The 20,170-nt window shown below is 39.6% G+C and overlaps 1 protein-coding gene across 1 annotated transcript in view; it reads left to right on the forward strand.

The window, feature by feature from the left end:
• The window catches only part of FRK (fyn related Src family tyrosine kinase), a 104,320-nt gene extending 89,123 nt beyond the window's left edge, over nucleotides 1–15,197 (forward strand). Inside the window, exons 6-8 of the mRNA XM_082730119.1 lie at nucleotides 8,646–8,827; nucleotides 9,913–10,078; nucleotides 10,467–15,197. Of these exons, the coding sequence (XP_082586245.1) occupies nucleotides 8,646–8,827; nucleotides 9,913–10,078; nucleotides 10,467–10,678 (560 nt within the window). The 3' untranslated portion in view covers nucleotides 10,679–15,197. The remainder of the gene's footprint in view (nucleotides 1–8,645; nucleotides 8,828–9,912; nucleotides 10,079–10,466) is intronic.
• Nucleotides 15,198–20,170: the final 4,973 nt, after the last annotated feature.

Below are 20,170 nucleotides of genomic sequence, written 5' to 3' on the forward strand. Positions count from 1 at the left end.
GTGGGCCTGTTAAATGCTGTTAAAAAAAATATGCTTAGCTCCTTTGCGTAAAGAGAGCAGATTTAACCGTATCAGAATATATTAGCCATCAGAGTAAGACTGACCTCAGCCATTGACCCTTTTTGCCTTATTCCCAGGGACAAAAGTACGGTAGCCATCTTGGGCCAGGTTTAACAAAAATGGTTACTTGTAATATTCATGGTGGTAAATCTAGTAGTCAATTCTCAATCCTCAGACCTATTCAGAGCTTTTATTTCAATGGACTTGGATGAATGGAAACACTTCCTTCATTTGGCTTCCAAGACACTTCAGTCAGTGGCTTTTCCTTCTGTCTTTTCCGTTGGTCCCTTCTCCCATCGATGTGATTTCCCTCATCTCTCAGACCTCTCAATATCTTGGAATTTTGCAACATCACTAGTTCCCTTGCTAATCTCAGTCAGTCTCAGGGTTAAATAACATTTATGTATCAAAGATTTCTCACTTGTTGATCATGCTTAGCGAAATAAGTCAAGCAGAGAAAGACAACTATCATATGATCTCCCTGATATGAGGAAGTGGTGATGCAACATGGAGGCTTAAGTGGGTAGGAGAAGAATAAATGAAACAAGATGGGATTGGGAGGGAGACAAACCATAAGTGACTCTTAATCTCACAAAACAAACTGAGGGTTGCTGGGGGGAGGGGGTTTGGGAGAAGGGGGTGGGATTATGGACATTGGGGAGGGTATGTGCTTTGGTGAGTGATGTGAAGTGTGTAAACCTGGTGATTCACAGACCTGTACCCCTGGGGATAAAAATATATGTTTATAAAAAATAAAAAATTAAAAAAAAAAAAGATTTCTCAAACTACGTCCCTTCATTACTTCAGAATCATAAATCCAGCTGCCTTCTTGACTGCTCTACTTCAGTGCTTCTCTGGATAACCTTGGTGTGATGCAGCAACACCCCCTCTCCCAAATCCCAGAGACCTTTATTTCTTGCTCAAGCATGTGTGCAAAATAGATTGGTTGACGCCTCAGGTGTTTTGATTACCTTGGCAGGGGAAGGCGATGGGCCTAATCTCGTTCTGGCTCTTAGAGCTCCAACTGGGAGATGTAGAGAGAACTCCTGTGCCTTTTCATTTGGTCAAATCAAGTCAGAGGGAATAGTGAAGTACAATCCACTAACCTGGATGAAAGGAGAAAAAAATAAATGTTTGTGAACAGCAAGAATTTCTACTCCATATGTCCATTAAAAAAAAAAATCTCAAAACAACGTGTCCAAAACTGATCGTATGTTATCCTCAATAATCTGCTACACTTGTGCCGTTCTTTCTTAGATGATGTCAACACTCAGCCTAATCTCTTGGATCATCTCTACTTCTTCTCATAGCTTCCAGCTAACCAATCAGCAAATCCAATTGACTTTTTTCAAAGTATACCCAGGATGTTGCCCCCTCTCTGCCTGGCCCACCCTGGTCCAAGCCATCATCAGCTCTCTCCTGGATGGTGCAGGAACTTCCTAAGTGGTCTCCCTCTTTTAATTCTTCTTCCTCGCAGTCTCTTCTCAACGCAGGAGTTGGAGATCTCCTGTTAAAATGTCAGTCAGATCGTGTCTCTCCTCAGCTCAAAGCCTCACTGACTCCCACGGGTTCTGCATGTACAACCTCTAAAATCCTACATGGCACAGCTCTCCATTACCTCACTGACCACATCTCCCCCAACATCTCCCTTGTCTCCCTTGACTCTGTGTCGGTCTCACTGTCCTTTGCTGGATCTTCATTCAGGCCCTTTGTACTTGCTCCTTCCTCTATCTGAATTCCTACCCCCCGCCCCCCGCCCCATTAATATCCACATAGCTCACTTCCTCACTTCTGCCAAGTCTCTCCTCAGACATTCCCACAATGGTGAGTCCTTCTCTGGTCACCCTCTGAATTCTAAATTTATTCTCCTTCTTCTGTCTCTTTGTATGCTTTTTTGTTTTCTTAGCTGCTGGTCATCCTATAATGTGTGACTTTGTTATGTGGCTTCTTGTAAGTATCTTTTAGAATACAGCTCCATGAGGATGGAGATTTTTGTTTTAGTGATAGAACAGTGTCAGGCACATAGAAGGTATGTGCTAATTCTGCGTTGACTGACTGAATGAGAAAATGAATAGGGAAATTGAGTGGGGGCTATTCTGAACCTAATATCAAGACTTGGGGTTGAGTTTGTTTTGAGACCCTTGGTGTCAGCTTGACAAGATCCGCTTATTAATTACAAACTCCTTCGACAATGAGTTTTTTTCGTGGTGTGTTGATGTGTTTTATTCAGAGGTGAGCACAAACCCTGTCATATGCTGAGTTGGGTCTTCAGGGTCAAGTTTACCAAGACCTTCATTTGCCAAGATCCTTAGTATCCATGAGGAGAAATGAAGAGATGCTCCTTACAGACAATCCCTTCCCAATGAAGAGGGCTTACATTCAACAAAGTGATGTTAAAATGAATCTGCCGCTCTTAAACAGCCCATCACAGTAACTGTTGTAAGATCTAAGACTCTTGAGTAATGGAACGTAATTGAAAATATTTTCTTGTTGCAGATATAAATTGTCACAGGCCTGTGAACCTTTATATCAGTTTTGACAACTGGCTGTTGTATCAGAAGTGTGTTCCAAGGTTTACTTAGGCAGTTCCTAGACCACTGCAGTCTTTCAGGGTAGAAAATGTGTTATTACTCAATTTTCTTCTCTGTTGTGCCTGTCAGTGAAAACTTTTTATATCCACTATAATAGGATTAGATGTCGTATTTGATAGTGGGAATGACATACATATTCTTCCATAGAACCATCTTTGTAGTCCCTAAGCTTGGCTAAATATTTTTTTTTTTAATATTTTTTTTTTGTAATAAATTTCTCCAAAATGGAAGAGGCTTGTCAAAAAACTTAAGCATTGAGGGTAAGTGATATCGGGTATCTCTTACTGAAATTTAAAGAGAATAAATATATCTGCATTTTTTATATACATACATATTTTTTAAAATAAATAAAGTCATACATGTTGTTCATCGGATCTCTTAGGGAGTTCACTTAGGTGCACTGAAGTAGACAGAAGTGTTTTCACTGAGATACTCTTTAGCTGACCCTAATTGTAGCCCCAGCATTCGGGTGCTCAGGAATCATGGGTAAGGTTGGTCTTAGGGAGGAGGATGGAATAGTTTTTAAGAGCACGAAATTTCTACCTCAGACATACCTGAACTTGACTTTCTACTCTACAACTTATTACCTATTCTTCTAAGTGGCAGAAACTGCTATGAAAGGGAGCAAATAATAAAAATACTACTTCATATAGTTCTAAATATAAAATGAGGTGATGTGGTGAAAATCAACCATATGGAATAGTGGTAAGAGAGGTGCATATATATTCTTTTTTTTTAAAAAAACACTAAATGGTATTTACGATGTGCCATGCATCTTCCTTCCTTCCTTCCTTGACTGATTGATTGATCGATTTCAGAGAGAGATAGAGAGAGAGAGAGCATGTGAGTGGCAGGGGAAGGAGAGGAGGAACCTGGGGAGAGGGAGGCACAAACAGACTCTGCACTGAGCAGGAGGCCAGATGCGGCGCTCCATCCCACAACCCTGCGATCATGACCTGAGCTGATACCAAGAATCGGATGCTTAACTGATTGATGGAGGTTAATCGCCTATTTAACCATGTAGGCACCTCTGCCAGGCATTTTTCTAAGTGGTGTACAAATATTAACTTAGTTCATTCTTCTAAAAACCTGATGAAATGAGAATTATTATTATTATCATCATTTCCTCCTTATGGTAGAAGAAACTGAAGGATGGAGAGGTGAATAACTTACCTGAGGTGGTTGAGCCAGAATTTAAACCTAGAAGTCTGGCTCCATACCCTATGCTTTTAACCATACGCATAGCACTAGCATTATTTTCTTATTGTGAACCTGTATTCACGGTCTATTGCTGTGCTACAAATTAGTGGCTTAAAACAGCAGCACTTATTACCTCAGTTTCTGTGGTCAGGAATCCAGGTACAGCTGAGCTGGGTCTTTTTTTTTTTTTTTTTTTTTTTAAGATTCTATTCATTTATTTGACAGACAAAAATCACAAGTAGGCAGAGAGGCAGGCAGAGAGAGAGGGAAATAGGCTCCCTGCTGAGCAAAGAACCCGATGTGGGGCTCAATCCCAGGACCCTGGGATCATGACCCAAGCTGAAGGCAGAGGCTTTAACCCACTGAGCCACCCAGGAGCCCCAGAGCTGGGTCTTCTACATCCGGTTTCTCCCAAGGCTGCAATGAGGTGTTGGCAGGTTCTTCAGTTTACTGAAAGCTCTGGGGGAGGCTGATCTATTCCCAAGCTCACCCGTGTGATTGTTGGCAGAAATTGGTTTCTCCGAGGCTATTGGACCGAGGAAGCCTGTTCCTTGCTGGGCATTGGCCCAGAGCTGCCCTATGATCCTTGGTACATGGCCCTTCCACGGGGCAACTTACAGCATGGCGGTTGGCTTCATCAGAGTGAGCAAGTGAGAGAACAGGAGAGGAGAGTCCTGCAAGATGAAGACACTGTCTTTGATCACTTATCTCGGAAGAGATACCCCATGGCTCTTGCCGTCTTTTATTTGTTAAAAGTGAGTTGGTGTTCCAAACCATATTTAATGGAAGGGGATTTCATATGAGCTCAAATACCAGGAGATAGAGAATAGGAGAAACCATTTTAGAAACTGTCACTTGATGTAGGACTGGTCACCAGTGTATCTTGACTTTTTTATGTTTCTTTCCATATTGAGTTAATCTGGTATCGAAAGGCATAGCTATTTTGGCTAACACAGTAGCAATGCTTTCTCATTATGCTGCACACTAAGTTATGCTTTGTCTTTGGGGTGCCTGGGTGGCTCAGTCAGTGAAGCATCTGACTCTTGATTTTGGCTCAGGTCATGATCTCAGGTATGAGATGGAGCCTGTAATGGGCTCCATGTTTGCGTGGTCTGCTTGAGATTTTCTCTCTCCCTCTACCTCTCCCGCTGTGCACTCTCTCTTTTTCTCTCTCAATAAATAAGTAAATAAATAAATAAAATCTTTTTATTTACTTGAGAGAGAGAGCACAAGCAGAGAAGAGGGACAGAGGGAGAGGGAGACACAGACTCCCAACTGAGCAGGGAGCCCGACTTGGGACTTGGTCCCAGGACCCTGAGATCATGACCCAAGCAGAAGGCAGAGACTTAACTGACTGAGCCACCCATATGCCCCAATAAATAAAGTCTTTAAAAAAAAGTTATGTTTTGTCTTTTTGCTTACATCTCATTTTAAACCGAATGATTGATGTTAGCTGCTATAATGTACAATTCAAATATTTTAGTGACATAACAAATATATGCATTTTTTATATGCAACAGACCTACCCTTCTACAAGACTCTCTTTAAATGGTGACATAGGGATTTAGACTCTTTTCATCATGTGGCTCTGCCATTTCAAAATGTATTTCTTCTAGCTACAAAAACAGATTTTAAAGTGACGAACGTCCTCTCTTGCACACGTTGCAGGGCACAGAATTAGTGACATGGCCCAATTTAACTTCTAGGGATGGGGAATATAGTGTTTGCCCAGGAAGAAAAGGACAGATAGGTCTATGAGTACTTAGTTTCACCACACATTGTACTTAAATGTGCTGCTTGTGTTAAAAAAGCAAATATATATGTATGTACACACATGAGTGCACACACACACACACACACACACAGTGCTTAGATCTATACCATTTTAAGAAATGGACTCAACTCTATTTATTTCATTTCTTTTTAAGATTTTTATTTATTTGACAGCACAAGCCAAAGGCTCCTCAGGCAGAGGAGAAGCACTGAGTGGGGAGCTTGATGCGGGACTCGATCCCAGGACCCTGGGATCATGACCTGAGCCAAAGGCAGATGCTTAACCGACTGAGCCACCCAGGCGCCCTTATTTATTTCATTTTTTATTGAAAAGATGGCATACATAAATAACATACATCATTTAGTATAATTTATCGTTAATTCAGAGTGAGCAAGTGAACAATGGGACAGCCACCGTACAAATCAACAATGTGAATGTGGCTGGCACTCCAGAGACTCCCTGAGTACCATATCATTGATAGCCCCTCACAATCATGAATTTCCTGCTAATTGCTTTCCCTTGACTTCCACTCTCCTCTGCCAACTCCCTGTTGCCTTCCCTTCTTCACTAGGGTTTGGAAATTGACATCTCCTCTTGCTGTCTCCATATCCTCAGCTTCCGTTCTGGCCTCTATCCCACATCTGCAGTGAAAATGCTCCTCCTGCCACCGAGGTCACCAATGACTCCCTAGTAATATTTAATAAATACCTTTTAGACCTTATCTTGCTGGACTTGTGGAATTTGACAATGGTGGTGACTTTCTCAAAACCTTTGTTAGGATGCTGTCTTCTGGTTTTTGTTTCATTCTTCTGGCTGATTCTTCCGGTCTTCTCATAGGTTTATCTTCCTCTGTCCATCCTAAATGTTGGTGTTTGTCATGATTCTGTCACTTCCTAACAGTCTCACTCACTTTTAATGTTTAACTCTTACCCACAAACAATGACTGTTAAGTTGATATCTTCCGCTGCATGTGTGCTCCAGACCCGTATGTCTGTCTTCATTTAGGCATTTCCATTTAGGCAATCCATATGCATCTCAACCTTAACAATTCTTAAACTGTTTAGTTCTGCAATGATAATAAAAGCAGGTAGTCAGATAACAAAACAGATTTACTCAGTTCTTTCTAGGTGCCAGGCTCTGCTTTAAGTGCTGTACATGAATTAACTCATTTTAATTCTCATTTTAACTCTCATTTTAACAACTGATACCATAAGGATATTACGATGACCACTGTATAGATGATGAAACGGGGGCACAGGAGTGTTAAGCAGTTTGCCTGAGGTCAGGAAGAAACGTGAGACAAAGCTCTGATCCAGATCCTGGCACTCTAGCTTCAAGCCAGTTTTCTAACCCCTGAGCAATAGTTGTCTTTTTTTCTTTTCTTTTTTTAAATTTTATTTTATTTTATTTTAAGTGTTCCAAAATTCATTGTTTATGCACCATACCCAGTGCTCCATGCAATACGTGCCCTCCATAATACCCACCACCTGGCTCACCCAACCTCCTCCCCCTCCCCTCTAAAACCCTCAGTTTGTTTCTCAGAGTCTACAGTCTCTCATGGTTCATCTCCCCCTCTGCTTTCCCCATCTCACTTCTCTCCATCTCCCCATGTCCTCCGTGTTACTCCTTATGCTCCACAAGTAAGTGAAACCATATGATAATTGACTCTCTCTGCTTGACTTATTTCACTCAGCATAATCTCCTCCAGTCCCATCCATGTTGATTCAAAAGTTGGGTATTCAACCTTTCTGATGAAGGCATAATACTCCATTGTATATATGGACCACATCTTCCTTATCCATTCATCCATTGAAGGGCATCTTGGTTCTTTCAAATCAAGTTGTATCTAAGACTCTTGACTGTGAATTCAATACACTTTTGGTAATATTTGGCTTATTGAGTCAGGGGTGCTGGTAGTTTGGATTTACAGGAGACCTTTTTAATTCTCCAGAAATCTGAAGACATCTACTAACAATATGGCAGCTAACAAGTATCCAGGGATGGCTGACCCCTCCTCACAGAGTCAGCCCAGAATAACACTAACCTCTCTACTAATGATCAAACTGAGTCTACTGCCTAACTTTCCTGTACTTAGTTATATAGGATGAGTAGTGGTGGTAAAAACTATGTCTATTAAAGGTTTTTTTTTTTTAAGATTTTATTTATTTATTTGACAGAGAGAGACACACAGAGAGAGGGAACACAACAGGGGGAGTAGGAAAGGGAGAAGTAGGGTTACTGCCGAGCTGGGAGCCCGACGTGAACCTCAATCCCAGGACCCTGGGATCATGATGTGAGCGGAAGGCAGCCGCTTAATGACTGAGCCACCCAGGCACCCGAAACTATGTCTATTAAACTCTTGTCCATGCCTGGAGAGATGTGTGAACTATTTCTAAGAATAACGGGCTTAAAAAGGGAAGTAAAAAAAAAAAGTATCCAGCGTAATGGAGTACAAATGTGACATACTTATTTTATCACAACTACTAGACCTTTCATTTTTGTTAGTGAGCTAGTTTCTAAGAACAATATGATAGGAAAAAAATACCAATATGATGGAAGAATGAGAACTTTTCATCAGCTCCACCATGCAAATTGGTATCATCTTATAGCCCTAAAGACTAGAACAAACAATGAAATGTTTGAAGGAAATCTAGAGGCAACTAAGTAAACAATTTCCACAAAGAGATGAGTCAGGGATGCGTGCTGTGGAAATATGGTAATACCTGGGCTCTTCAGAGCTTTGGAGTTGTGTTCAAATTATGTGATGCTGTTGTTTCCTTCTCTGTGGCATGTTCCTTCAGGGGAGTGAGGGCCACAGCTGTGTCTGGACTCTGAAAAGTGTTGCCTCATTAACCCTTTAAAGTAAATGAATGGTCTGTATTAATTATGTTTCTTTGCTCAACAGATCAGTGCTATGACACTTAATCCCACCGATAGCTCATTCATCACAATTCTCAAAATTCACTTCAATAATACACCTGATTTCCAAAGTCAACGTTTTACTTTCTCTTACTGCTCAGATGATGCTGGAACAAAAATCCATCTGCCTCAGCAGGTGGACATGGCCGCGCAGGTTGCCTCTGGGATGGCTTATCTGGAGTCCCAGAACTACATTCATAGAGATCTAGCTGCCAGAAACGTCCTGGTTGGTGAACATAATATCTACAAAGTTGCAGATTTTGGACTTGCAAGAGTTTTTAAGGTGAATTGTGTTTTGTTTTAATTAGGTTTTGTCACAGGTCAAAAGTCTAACATACCAGCAAACTGATAGATTTACTGTTGTTCCTCAAAATAATGTTTCTCCAAAAAATAATGTTTCTTCAAGTTCAGTGGTCCGTAGAACACTTTAGTAGCCCAAGGCCTTGCAGATAAACCACCTCCTGTTTTTCTTTCTTCACCAAGGAGAAACAGAGAAAATGATTCCTAACCAGATGGGAAAGTATGTGATTAAGTTTGTGGTTGGATTAATGATCTGCCTTTCATGCAGTAGCCTCTCTTGATTTGCCTCGATTTTCCTTACAAAAAGCAATACATTTTGTATAGTTACTCCATCCACCTTTGCTCACTTTCTGCCAAATTAATATTCATGTTGCCAGAATTCTTCGCAATCACTGACTTTTTAATTCCTGGCTCTCATCCTGTGTCATGACATCAGGCCAAAAGACACCGACACAAGTGACATACTATTAGGTGTTTTTCTCTGAATTTAATTTTTACTTTCTACATCGTGCCCTACAAATAGGGTGTGGAACATGAAACACAACGTATAAGTGATTCTCTTTTGATCTTCATGAATTCATTATCTCTTTTTTAAATAAGTTAATTAGAACCCCAGTGACTTGATATATTAATTTAAATCATTTGGATCCTACTTTTCAACGTTAGAAAGTGAAACATGGTAATTATTAAAGTCAGTGGTTCTCCAATAACAGCAGTAAGTCTGGAAACAGACTTTGCCTTCACTTTTTCTTTTTTTAATTTGCTGAAGACCAAATGCCAAAGACCATCACATGTGAGTTCTCCCATGTGTAGTAGCGTGCTCTTGTCAGTGCTATTTTTAGCACATAGTAGGCTCTTAAATAATATTTTATTAATGTTTTCTCATAGATTTCTCAGTCTTATAAGCCAGATTTGGAATTTGCTACTAATTATCTATTGAACTAAGATCATTTTGAATGCTTTCCCTCTAAATTTTAATGTGAAGCAGGTTACAGATGAACGAGGATAGCAATATATATATATATCTATCTCACTTGAACTTGGCTTGATTCCTCAATGCATTAACAGGTAGGTAATGAAGACATCTATGAATCCAAACATGAAATAAAGCTGCCAGTGAAGTGGACTGCGCCCGAAGCCATTCGTGCTAATAAATTCAGCATTAAGTCCGATGTGTGGTCATTTGGAATCCTTCTTTATGAAATCATTACTTATGGCAAAACGCCTTATACTGGTGAGTAATTAATTCTGAAGTGGGCCTTTCTGCTGCAGGTCACTTACTTAGGTGTGACTTTAACTGCTTCGCCCAGACTTAGAGGGCAGAGTTATGGGGCTAACCACACCATGTGCCTGTGGGAGCATAATAGATAAAATTTGATGATGATGATTTGCATTAATGAGGTAGTTTATTGCCTCTTTCTCCTTTGCTCTTGAATTGCGGTCTTATAGACATTACTTGCTGCAAGATTTAGTTTAATATCTGCAGCCGGGGAAGGGGATGGTAGACCTCAGATCTTCACCAAAGAAATCAGTTTGCTTTATAATCTTGAATATAATTATCCATGAATTTAAGACCCTGATCTTTAACTTATTTTTTGTTGGTTCCGTTCTATGCTATTTAGGCATGACAGGTGCTCAGGTAATCCAGATATTGGGTCAAAACTATAGACTCCCTCAACCACCTAACTGTCCACCACAGTTCTACAACATCATGTGGGAGTGTTGGAATGCAGACCCTAAGGAAAGGCCAACATTTGAGAAACTGCATTGGAAACTTGAAGACTATTTTGAAACAGACTTTTCATTTTCGGATACAAACAACTTTGTAAGATGAACACTGAAGAAGAACATTCAATAATGAAGTAACAAAAGAGTTCAATAATCAGTCCAGAAATAACAACCTTATTAATCGACTGCCAGAAGAGCTTACCTCGACATATTCAAGTGAGAAGGTCAACTTGGCCGTGTATTATGAAGATTGTATGTACACTTCATTGACTAGGCAACACTGCAGGACAGTCTAAGATGATATTTTATCACTGTCTGGCAAAAATCAAACACATAAACACAGTTACTTTTCTTTTTTAAAAAAATACTTACATTTCTATTTATTGTTTGAAATACTGATCAAGAGGATCAACAGATGATAGTCAATTTTTACTCAGTGACTGTTGTAGCATTTTCCTGTTTACTGATTAAAGTGGTTATTCATTATTCCTCGGATTGCTGAATCCCATCAGGCTGTTATTATGAAGGAATCTGATTGCTTTGCTGCACAGCAGGACCTGTGCTTTGAGATATTTTTTTTTTCTCTTTTAAAATATCCTGTAACTACAATGATGGTAAAGCCATGTGAAATGACTTGATTGTACTTGGAGTAATTGCACATATTTTTTTCCTATGCATAAAAAAATGAAGCAGCTGTTGAGAAAAAGAATTAAAATTTCTCTCATTTTGTAGAAGGAAATGATGGGGCTTTTCTGTACCTCGGTATGTGTCATCTGAGAATCATCTACATTAGTTTTAATCTCCTAATGTTAAGAATCAGATTGCAAAGCGGATGAGTTATTATCTCTGGAAATATGTGAGAAACATCTAATAGCCTGCAAAATCTGAGAAATAAGTATAAAATAGTTCAGGAAAATGAGAGGAGAGCAGTAGGATTGCCATGGCTTGGATTTCTGAATAATTTTAAGAAGATGGACCTTTGGTGTATAGGCTGGAGTTTTAAATTGATCACTGTACAGGTCAAGCTCAGTTTAGATCTAGAGGCTGGCTAGGAATGATGTCTGACTTGGGTTATGAAGCTGTATTTTTCTGTCTGGTAGGATAAAAGGGGTTTTTACTCATCTTATATGTGCATTAACCTTTGTAAGAATGTTACTGTCTTCTTAAGCAATGGGTAGATCAAATTTTGTGCCCCATTAGGTGATTAGGGAGGGCTCTCAGAGGCAGTTTCAGAATCAAGTATATATTCAGAGGTCTCTGCTGTAAAGCAATATGAATGAAACAAGCCACAAGGAAGCATAAGATTCTGAGTACATTCTCTCATCTTTAAAGGAGAAGAAGAACATATCTGAACAGTTTTGGAAACCGAAATCCAAAGTAGAGGGAGGGCTAAGAAGAAAGTGTTTGAACTCTACCTGGAAGGCTGGTTCCACACCATCACCACTTCAGTGGTAGTCATGGGGACCTGCGTTCCTTCCGTCTGTCTTCTCTGTCACCAGCATTGTCCTCATTCTCAAAGTCACAGACAGCTCAGTAGCAGCTGGGGCTCCCTGTCCTTTTCTCCTCATCTAGTAGCAGAAAATGGGAAACCTCTCACTGCATTTTCAGCTGGCATAAAAGACACTCTTTTGGGGGGCACCTGGGTGGTGCAGTCCGTTAAGCCTCCGACTTGGTTTCTGATCATGTTGTGATTTCAGGGCCATGAGATCAACTCCCACGTCGGGCTCCGTGCTCAGCGCGGAGTCTGCCTAAGATGCCCTTTCCCTCTCTGTCTGCTCTTCTCCGCCTGCCTCTCTCCCTCAGGCAAATAAATAAATAAATAAATAAATCTATCTATCTTAAAAGAACGTCATTCTTTTTATCTCTGTAGGCAAATTGGGGCATATGCTGACACATAATAGACTTACTATAATGTTGTGTGCCGATTGGCTTAGAATAAGTTCTGCCACGGAAGCCGGAAATGTGGCGATTCTTCCCGGAGACAGTTGGAAGGTCGGCTTATCGGAATGAAATTAGATGCTGGAGAGGTATCCATTAAGGAGAAAATCCCAGATGTAGGTCGGTGTGTGTACATACATTCAGACTTCTCTGAAACTGAAATGGGTCATGTGGAGCTATTGATCATAGAGCGCCTTGACTTTTTTTTTTATAAACGGGAAAGACTTCCAAGATAAGGTCCACATAAATTGTTTAAATCAGTTGCCTATGTATAGGACAACTTTATTTGTGTAAAGTCAGAGTCTAATTGTGAAAATTCAACTACTGTATAATTTTTTTTGTAGAAGCTGATAATAATAACTTGCTTAGTAAGATCTGATTTTGAAATGTATAGAGAAGGCTATCCTTTCTTGTTTTAATAACACCTGAAACTGGTTAAACTTACTATGTTTGATTCTTGGAGACGTTTATGTTCAAGGTTCTGTCAAAGCAATCTATTATTCTTGTTTTTGCCTGATGGATCATAGAGAAAAATAATGGATTCAGTTATGAGAAGCAGTAATAGATTTTTTTTTAAGATGACATAAATTTCTTTCCCTGTATAGAATAAAAGGATCGGGAAAAGATAAGTTGAATTTTCCTACAATGAGCCAGTTCTTGTTAAATTTACCTCTCATAAAGTGTAGCAAAGCTCTTTTCTAGGTAATGTTTTATTTATGTAATTCAGTTATTTGGAGGTGGTGGTGAAGGATGTAAGTACATCATTCCATGTGGTATTTCAAATCTCTTTTGACAAAAACCTAAGAATTTTTGCAATAGGGAAAATTCAAAATTCCATTAAGCCTCTTTTAGGAAGGTTAGGAAGGAAATAGGTATATATTACCTAAGGTCAAAAGAGGCACAGAGTGGATTCCTAATAGCTGTGGAACCTGAACATTGTATCATTGAAAACTAAGTAAAATGGAAGTGACCGGCAATCTGCTAACTGGGCCATGGTGGGCGGGGGTGTCTCAAAGGACACCAAAGACCAGGCATGGAGAAATATCAGGCTGAGCCCATTCCCATCCTCTCATAATACATGTCTGCATGGTGGCTGCACGGATCAACTCAATCGTAAGGGGCCAAAGCTCTTGATTCTCTCTCTGATGGCCCAAAGGGAACCATTGCCCTTGGAACGAGGCCATCGTGTCCCCCAGCTGGAGCTTTCTTGAGGAAGCAGCACCCTGCTGGTAATCCATGCCTTTGCCAAGCACATGCCCTATCTGCAATAAGGTTTTTCATAGTCTAGTTGAGCATATGGTTTCTGGACCAAAAAGCCTGTCTGATAGTGTGTCTGTGGTGATTTGTAAGGATCCTGCAATGATACATTGTGCAAACCAGAATGGTGAGAACATGGGTAGTTATTCACCTTGTGTTACCGTTTTCTCCCATTAAAAACACCTACTCTCAAAATAAATGGTAAATGAGGGTTGAATGCCTGGGAACCGGAATTGCCTGTGGGCTCCTCTGGAAATGTTCAGTTCTCTGGAATTTCCTTGGCATTGTTATGGAGAAGTTTTGGTCTCTAGTCTCCAATATGATCGAAAAATTTAATGTTGTAACATTAAAAAAATAAAAGAGAAAAGGCTGGGTAGTTTGGTGGAATGGGAAAACTTATAAATCTTTTAAATCCATGGCTCCAGTAATATTTTAATTTTCATAGTGTCATCTTTTTACTGCCTACACTACACCATTAAACTCCTTCAGATTTTTCCTTTTTTTTTTTTATGAAGGAAGTGATGGTAAATCTCTTAAATTATTTATTTCATTTAGACATAAACTGGAGAATAAAAATAGCATGCAAACCCTGAATTTCAGAGCCTGTTACAAGTTAAGCTTCGATCTGCACCCGGATGACACTATCTATATCGAAGTTAGAAGATTCAGTTATAAGGACAGAAACACCCAATTATTTCCATTTACTTTTCTTGCCTGAGTAGTTGATCCATTAGTCATCTGAAGTAACAGACTTCAATGTAACATCTTTTTCATCCTCTTGGAATATAATCAGCTCTTCCAGAAAAGGGTAACAAATCTCAAACCTGTGTTAAGTATCTAGTTATATATATTTCTGTGCAGGGGATTCAAGTCATAGAACATAATAACCCTGAAATCATATGTTAGGGGAAAATGCTAAAAGCAACTAAAATTGCTTGGTTTGAAAAAAGCTAAACATTGTCTTGTAATAATTCTCTGGGATTTTAGAATAGAGGTTTGATTGTACTTTATGTGAAAGATAAGGCTGCTTGATATTAACCAAATTGCTTTAATGTTTATGGTCCACACAATTTCAGGGTCAAGGATATTAGAGCTTTTAATCATTTTTCAGAATCTACATTTAATTATAGATTCAGAAAGTGGGAAAGAAAGCAAATTAGCCAGATTCTATACTTTAGAGGTACCATAGTCTCTAAAAAATGAGTATTTCTATGTTATATGCTTTAATAATACATTGTATGATTACATGCAAATGTATTTACACGTGATTAATATATGTATCAAAAAAAGATAAAAAAGACTTCTTTCTGGGGCACCTGGCTGGCTCAGTAGGACATGTGACTGTATTTCAGGGTTGTGAGTTCACACCCCACATTGGGTGTGGAGCCTACTTAAAATAAAAGAAAAAGAAAAGACTTCTTTTAATTGTACCACTTGTTACAGTGCTATTCCTTATCTTGGCTTAAATGCAACCAATATTTGAAAAATTTCTACTTCTGGGTTCTTCAAAATACCAAGGCAAAGGCTTTTCTTGAAAATACATTTTACTCTAAGTGTTCTATCTTTATTTATGCTGGATGTTTTCATCATGCCAGTTATATCAAACTAATTACTTTTAACTTTTAAAAGTTGACTTCACTGTTTCAGAGGTCAAGTTGGTTGTGGACCTATGACATAAATTTGATGTATTTTATAGCATTTAAAATGTTTCCTCAGTTGACTACATTAAAAGGGCTTACATTTATGTGATGGGCAAAGTAAGTTGGTGAATACAGGAAATAGACCTTGCTACACACTCACTGCTGGTCACCTGCTTCGTGTCACCTTTATCGGAGACCCAAGCTGATGGAGAGACCCCAGCTCTGACATTTTCTGTTGCTGTAGCAGTGGGAATGAGAGCCCTAGTGGGTCTCACTTTGACAACTGCATCCTTGGGCACAGAAGATACATACATTGCTTCTACTAACAACTAACTCATTGACCATAATCACATGGCTTTACCGAGACACAAGGAGCACTGGGTGTATAATCTTACCATGTACCCAGAGAGAGGACACCAGAAATACTCAGGCAACAGCACTAAACGCTATCACACTACATTAGAACCTAAAGTTTTACATGAAGCTGAGTGTTGGAAGGCCACTTATACTTATTTACCCATTCCTTTCCCTTAATTATTTTATTTATTCATTAAACAAATGCAGATTGCTAATGAGTAACAGACATTGGTCTACATAATTGAATAAAGTTATGAACAAGGGAAAAATGGACCCTGCTTTCTCTCAGGTTACAATCTGTCCGGGGAGATGGATTGGAGTATGTGACTCACAAATCTATGTGCACAATTTTATCTTCTCATATTCTCCTGAAGAATGAACTTAAGGTCTGTAAGCTACTAGCCTGTGGTAAGCTACTATCCTATGTCCATTCTTTCCTTGCTTCTTAAAATAGAAGAACCTCTTTTCTTGGAATCCAGCTAAAAGATCACATTTCTCAGCCTTTTCCGTAGCTCAGGGTTACCAAGGAGATATAAGAGAAAATTGCTCGAGGGACTTCTAGGAAGACTCCATAAGAGGTGGACAGAGAACCGGAATGGGCTTTTTCTTTCTTTTCCTCTCTCGTACTATTTTAAGCCTAAAATCCAATAACCGTCTTAGATTGTAAAGAAGCATTATAGACGGAAGTCACTTATCAGTAGAGTCTGGGTTCTTGACAAGAGGGCAGCTGCCATACTTGCCTTGGATGGCTGACCTCAGAAATTCTACTACAGGAGAGGGAGAGGATAGAGAGAAAGAGAGAACATTATGCAAGCAGACGTTATTTCCAATTTCTCTTTCTAGAGATTGGAACAATTTCTGAATGGCACATTGTCTACTTAAAACTTCCCTTCCACCAGGTATTGGAAAATAACTTCTCAGATATTGCTAGGATTTTTGTCCAAGTACTGGGTGTTCATGATATGGTTAGATTTGGGAAGAGTTTTAATTGTTTAGGGCTGATATCAGGCCATCAGCTGTCCATGTGCCCAACCCCTGAGATATCTTTTCTCCCATCTGAAGGGACCTCTTGGTCTCAGCTCTTTCTCCTCTATTTTTCTGCTCTCCCTGGGTCCAACGGAAACTTTTGACCCTTCTGTCCAGACCCCCTCACTAATAGCAGGAGCTGTTCTCTCCTTCACCAGGACGTGTGTTGGGAATACTCCAGTGCTTTCCTCCCTTGCATGCCCTACCTGGGAATTCCGCTCTCAGATTCCCCAAGCCATCTGGAAGTTCCTCCCATTTTCCCTCCTCACATATCAGAATGGGGCCTTACAAACTTCCTATGCATCCTTTTGGCCCCATTCTTCCATTGTCCTTGATAGCTTTAGTCTTTTAGGGTTGTGGGGTTGGGTGGGGTGGACCAGAAGGCTGATGACTGCTGAAAAGCCTTGAATTTTAAAAGACAAGAATTTGACTTTTGTTTTCCGCTGGTTTTTTTTTTTTTTTTTTTTTTTTTTTTTTTTTATAATAGATGTCTCATGTTCTAGTTGCCTGATATGGGAGGACCAAAGCATAATAAAAATACCTGGGAAAAAACATCAATTAATATCTTAAAATAGTATCCTGCCACACATGGAAATTAAACAAAGAAACAAAAAACACATAAATAACTACTTGACTATGGCTGTGCTGAGATCATGAAGGAGAAATGTATGGTGCTGTGACAATGAATTAATGTCCCCATAACTAGGTCTGGAGAGTTGGGGAGAAATGGAGACATGATGTTTTACTGTGGTCTGAAGGAAAAGAAGGTGTTTATTGACTCTTGGAAGGAAATAGGCACAACAAAGACAAAGAGTGTGGGACAACTGAAGAACTAAAAGAAATCTAGTTGGCCTGGAGTGCGTGGAGTGAGGGGGAATGGTTCACAAGTTAAGACCGGCCAGGCAAGTTTCGTCCCTGTAATGGGGGCTGTGTAGTCACAGGTTAGTAATCTTATTTTTAATCCTAATGGGCAGACATTGATTACAATCTTTAAATTGGTAGCACGACCTATTTGGGATTTTTTAAAATACTGTTTTCACTAGCGAATGGAGAATGGCTATGAGGAGACAGTTAGGAGGTCCGTTTGTCTGGGAGGGAGATGATAGTGGGCCAGAGGAGTGGATGGCAGGGGATCTAGAAAACTGAAAACACGTGAGATGTTTGGAGGTAAAGCAAGGAGCTCTTGATAACTGGATATGTGGGCAAGGAATAATTACGTATCAAGGATGACCCTATATGTCCTCTAGGAGCAGCTAGATGTGAAACAGTGGAAAGGAAGCAGATCAGGAGAACAACAATCAGAGGAGTTGGTTAGCTGATCAGCTGTCGTGAAACATCTAACTTGAGGGAGCCTGTGTGGTGCAGCTGGTTGAGTGATCGCCTTCAGCAATCTGGAGTCCCACAATCAAGTCCCGCATGGGGCTCCCGCCCAGCGGGGAGTCTGCTTCTCCTTCTGACCTTCTCCCCTCTCATTGCTCTCTAAATTTCTCTCCCTCAAATAAATAAAATCTTAAAAAAAAAAAAAAGAGAGAGAGAGAGAAGAATCATCCAACTTGAGATGTTAATTAAAGTTGAGTATTTGGACCTGAAGCCCAGAAGTGAAGTATGAAGCCAAATGTAAACTTAGGAGGACTTTGGAATAAGGGAACCATGTCAGGAAAGGAAAACCCCTCAGAGAAAGAGCAGAGAAGGAGAAACAAAGAGGATTCATTCTGAGGAGATGGGCCTTTAAATGTGGGTAGAGAAAAAGCCAGAGAAATGGGTGGGAAATCAAGAGTGTGTTATTACAGGAAGCCAAGAATTAAGGGGTGCCAGTTGTACTGAGCCTTAATGAGAGTCAAAGACCTGGGAAGTGGAAGGTTCCTTGAGCTCTTAGAAACACAGCAGTTCTTTGAAAGTGCAAGTTCACCAGAGAAGTGGGATCAAAGTGAGATTTTAGGGAGCTGAGGCACAAGCACGAGATGGGTGAGGACACTTAGGGCCTGGACAGCCTTTCTCCATAGGGCAGTGTGCACGCAGGAGATGACAGGTAGCATCGAACAGTGAATGTGGGACTCAGAGGGGGTTCTAAAAATCAGAGACTAGATCTTGTTTGAGTGCTGTTAGGATGGCTTCTAGAGGTTATTGTAGCAAGAGTGAGAAGGTAGTCTGGAAACATTTTGCAACTAAAATAAATCTTAAAGAATAACTGCTGCCTTGCTCACTAAATTTGTATGGATTCTATAATACGGATATTTATATGGATATTTAATTTAGTTAAGCTAAATATCCTCGCCTTAAGGGAAATAAAGTCTGGAACGTAGTAGAAACATCTTTGAATGACTGTATCTCCTATTCCAGAACCATTTACTTTGTTTGAGTGAAAATTTCATGGTGAAATTTTCTTACCTATTTCTCCAAGACTGATTGTTTCTCCAAGATTGACTTTTCTTTAGAAATATAACTTTTAACAGGATTAGAGAAACAGGAAAAAAAATTTTTCAAGTAATCCCAAGTAAAATATCTATTCATTTTCCTTGAATGTCTTTTTCCTTGAATGTCTGGTCTAATTGTTAAAAATGAAACACTATGGCTCATTGCGGATGAATTATGAAATCCATTTAAGAGCACGTTACAATGATGTCAGGGAGGTGATACAAAGCTGGAGGGTTAATATTTCAGGGGGAAGGCATTTGAACCACACCCAAAGAAGATAATCATAAAGAATAAAAGGGAAAACAAAAGGAAAATTCAACAAAGAAAGGCAAGGCTATTTTACGAAAACATATCATCAAAATCTTAGGAGAAATATTTCTTCATTTATCTTGTTAATCAGCTTATGAATAATGCAGAAATGTACTTATCTCGCTTTAAAATAGCCTTAGTTCAAACCCTAGGTTTTTGGACTTGAGTCAGACAGATGTGATTTCACAATAAAATCTTTCTTGGGCATTATCTTCATCAACCTATTTTCATAAAACCGCAGAATTAGAGAGCTGGTAGGCACATTCGAGATCATACAGTTGGTCTCGCAGGAGTTCTTTTCTTCTTTTGAAATGAAAACTCAGAAGCAAAAATAATAAAAAGGAAGGGGTATTTAGTTATTTGAGAGAGAGTTTTCTTCAAAGGAAAATGCTTCCTAGACTTTTTAAATCCTTGTAGAATTATTTGCAAATCTTCAAGAAAAGACTCAGCATAAATAAGATTGCCTCAAGTTAATTATCTTTCTCTTGTGTGTTAGAGAAACTTATGGTACTTAATTTAGAGAAAACCAAAGATAAAATTCGAGATTTGATTTTGTGGCTGCACATTAAAGGTATTTGAAAGCGCGCAAGACGTGCAACGTTGTGCAAATGGGAGTGGGTACCAACAGCAAGTAATAGCAGAAATCAAGCCCCGGG

Source organism: Mustela nivalis, assembly GCF_964662115.1.
Source record: "Mustela nivalis genome assembly, chromosome: 5".
Lineage (NCBI taxonomy): Eukaryota > Metazoa > Chordata > Mammalia > Carnivora > Mustelidae > Mustela > Mustela nivalis.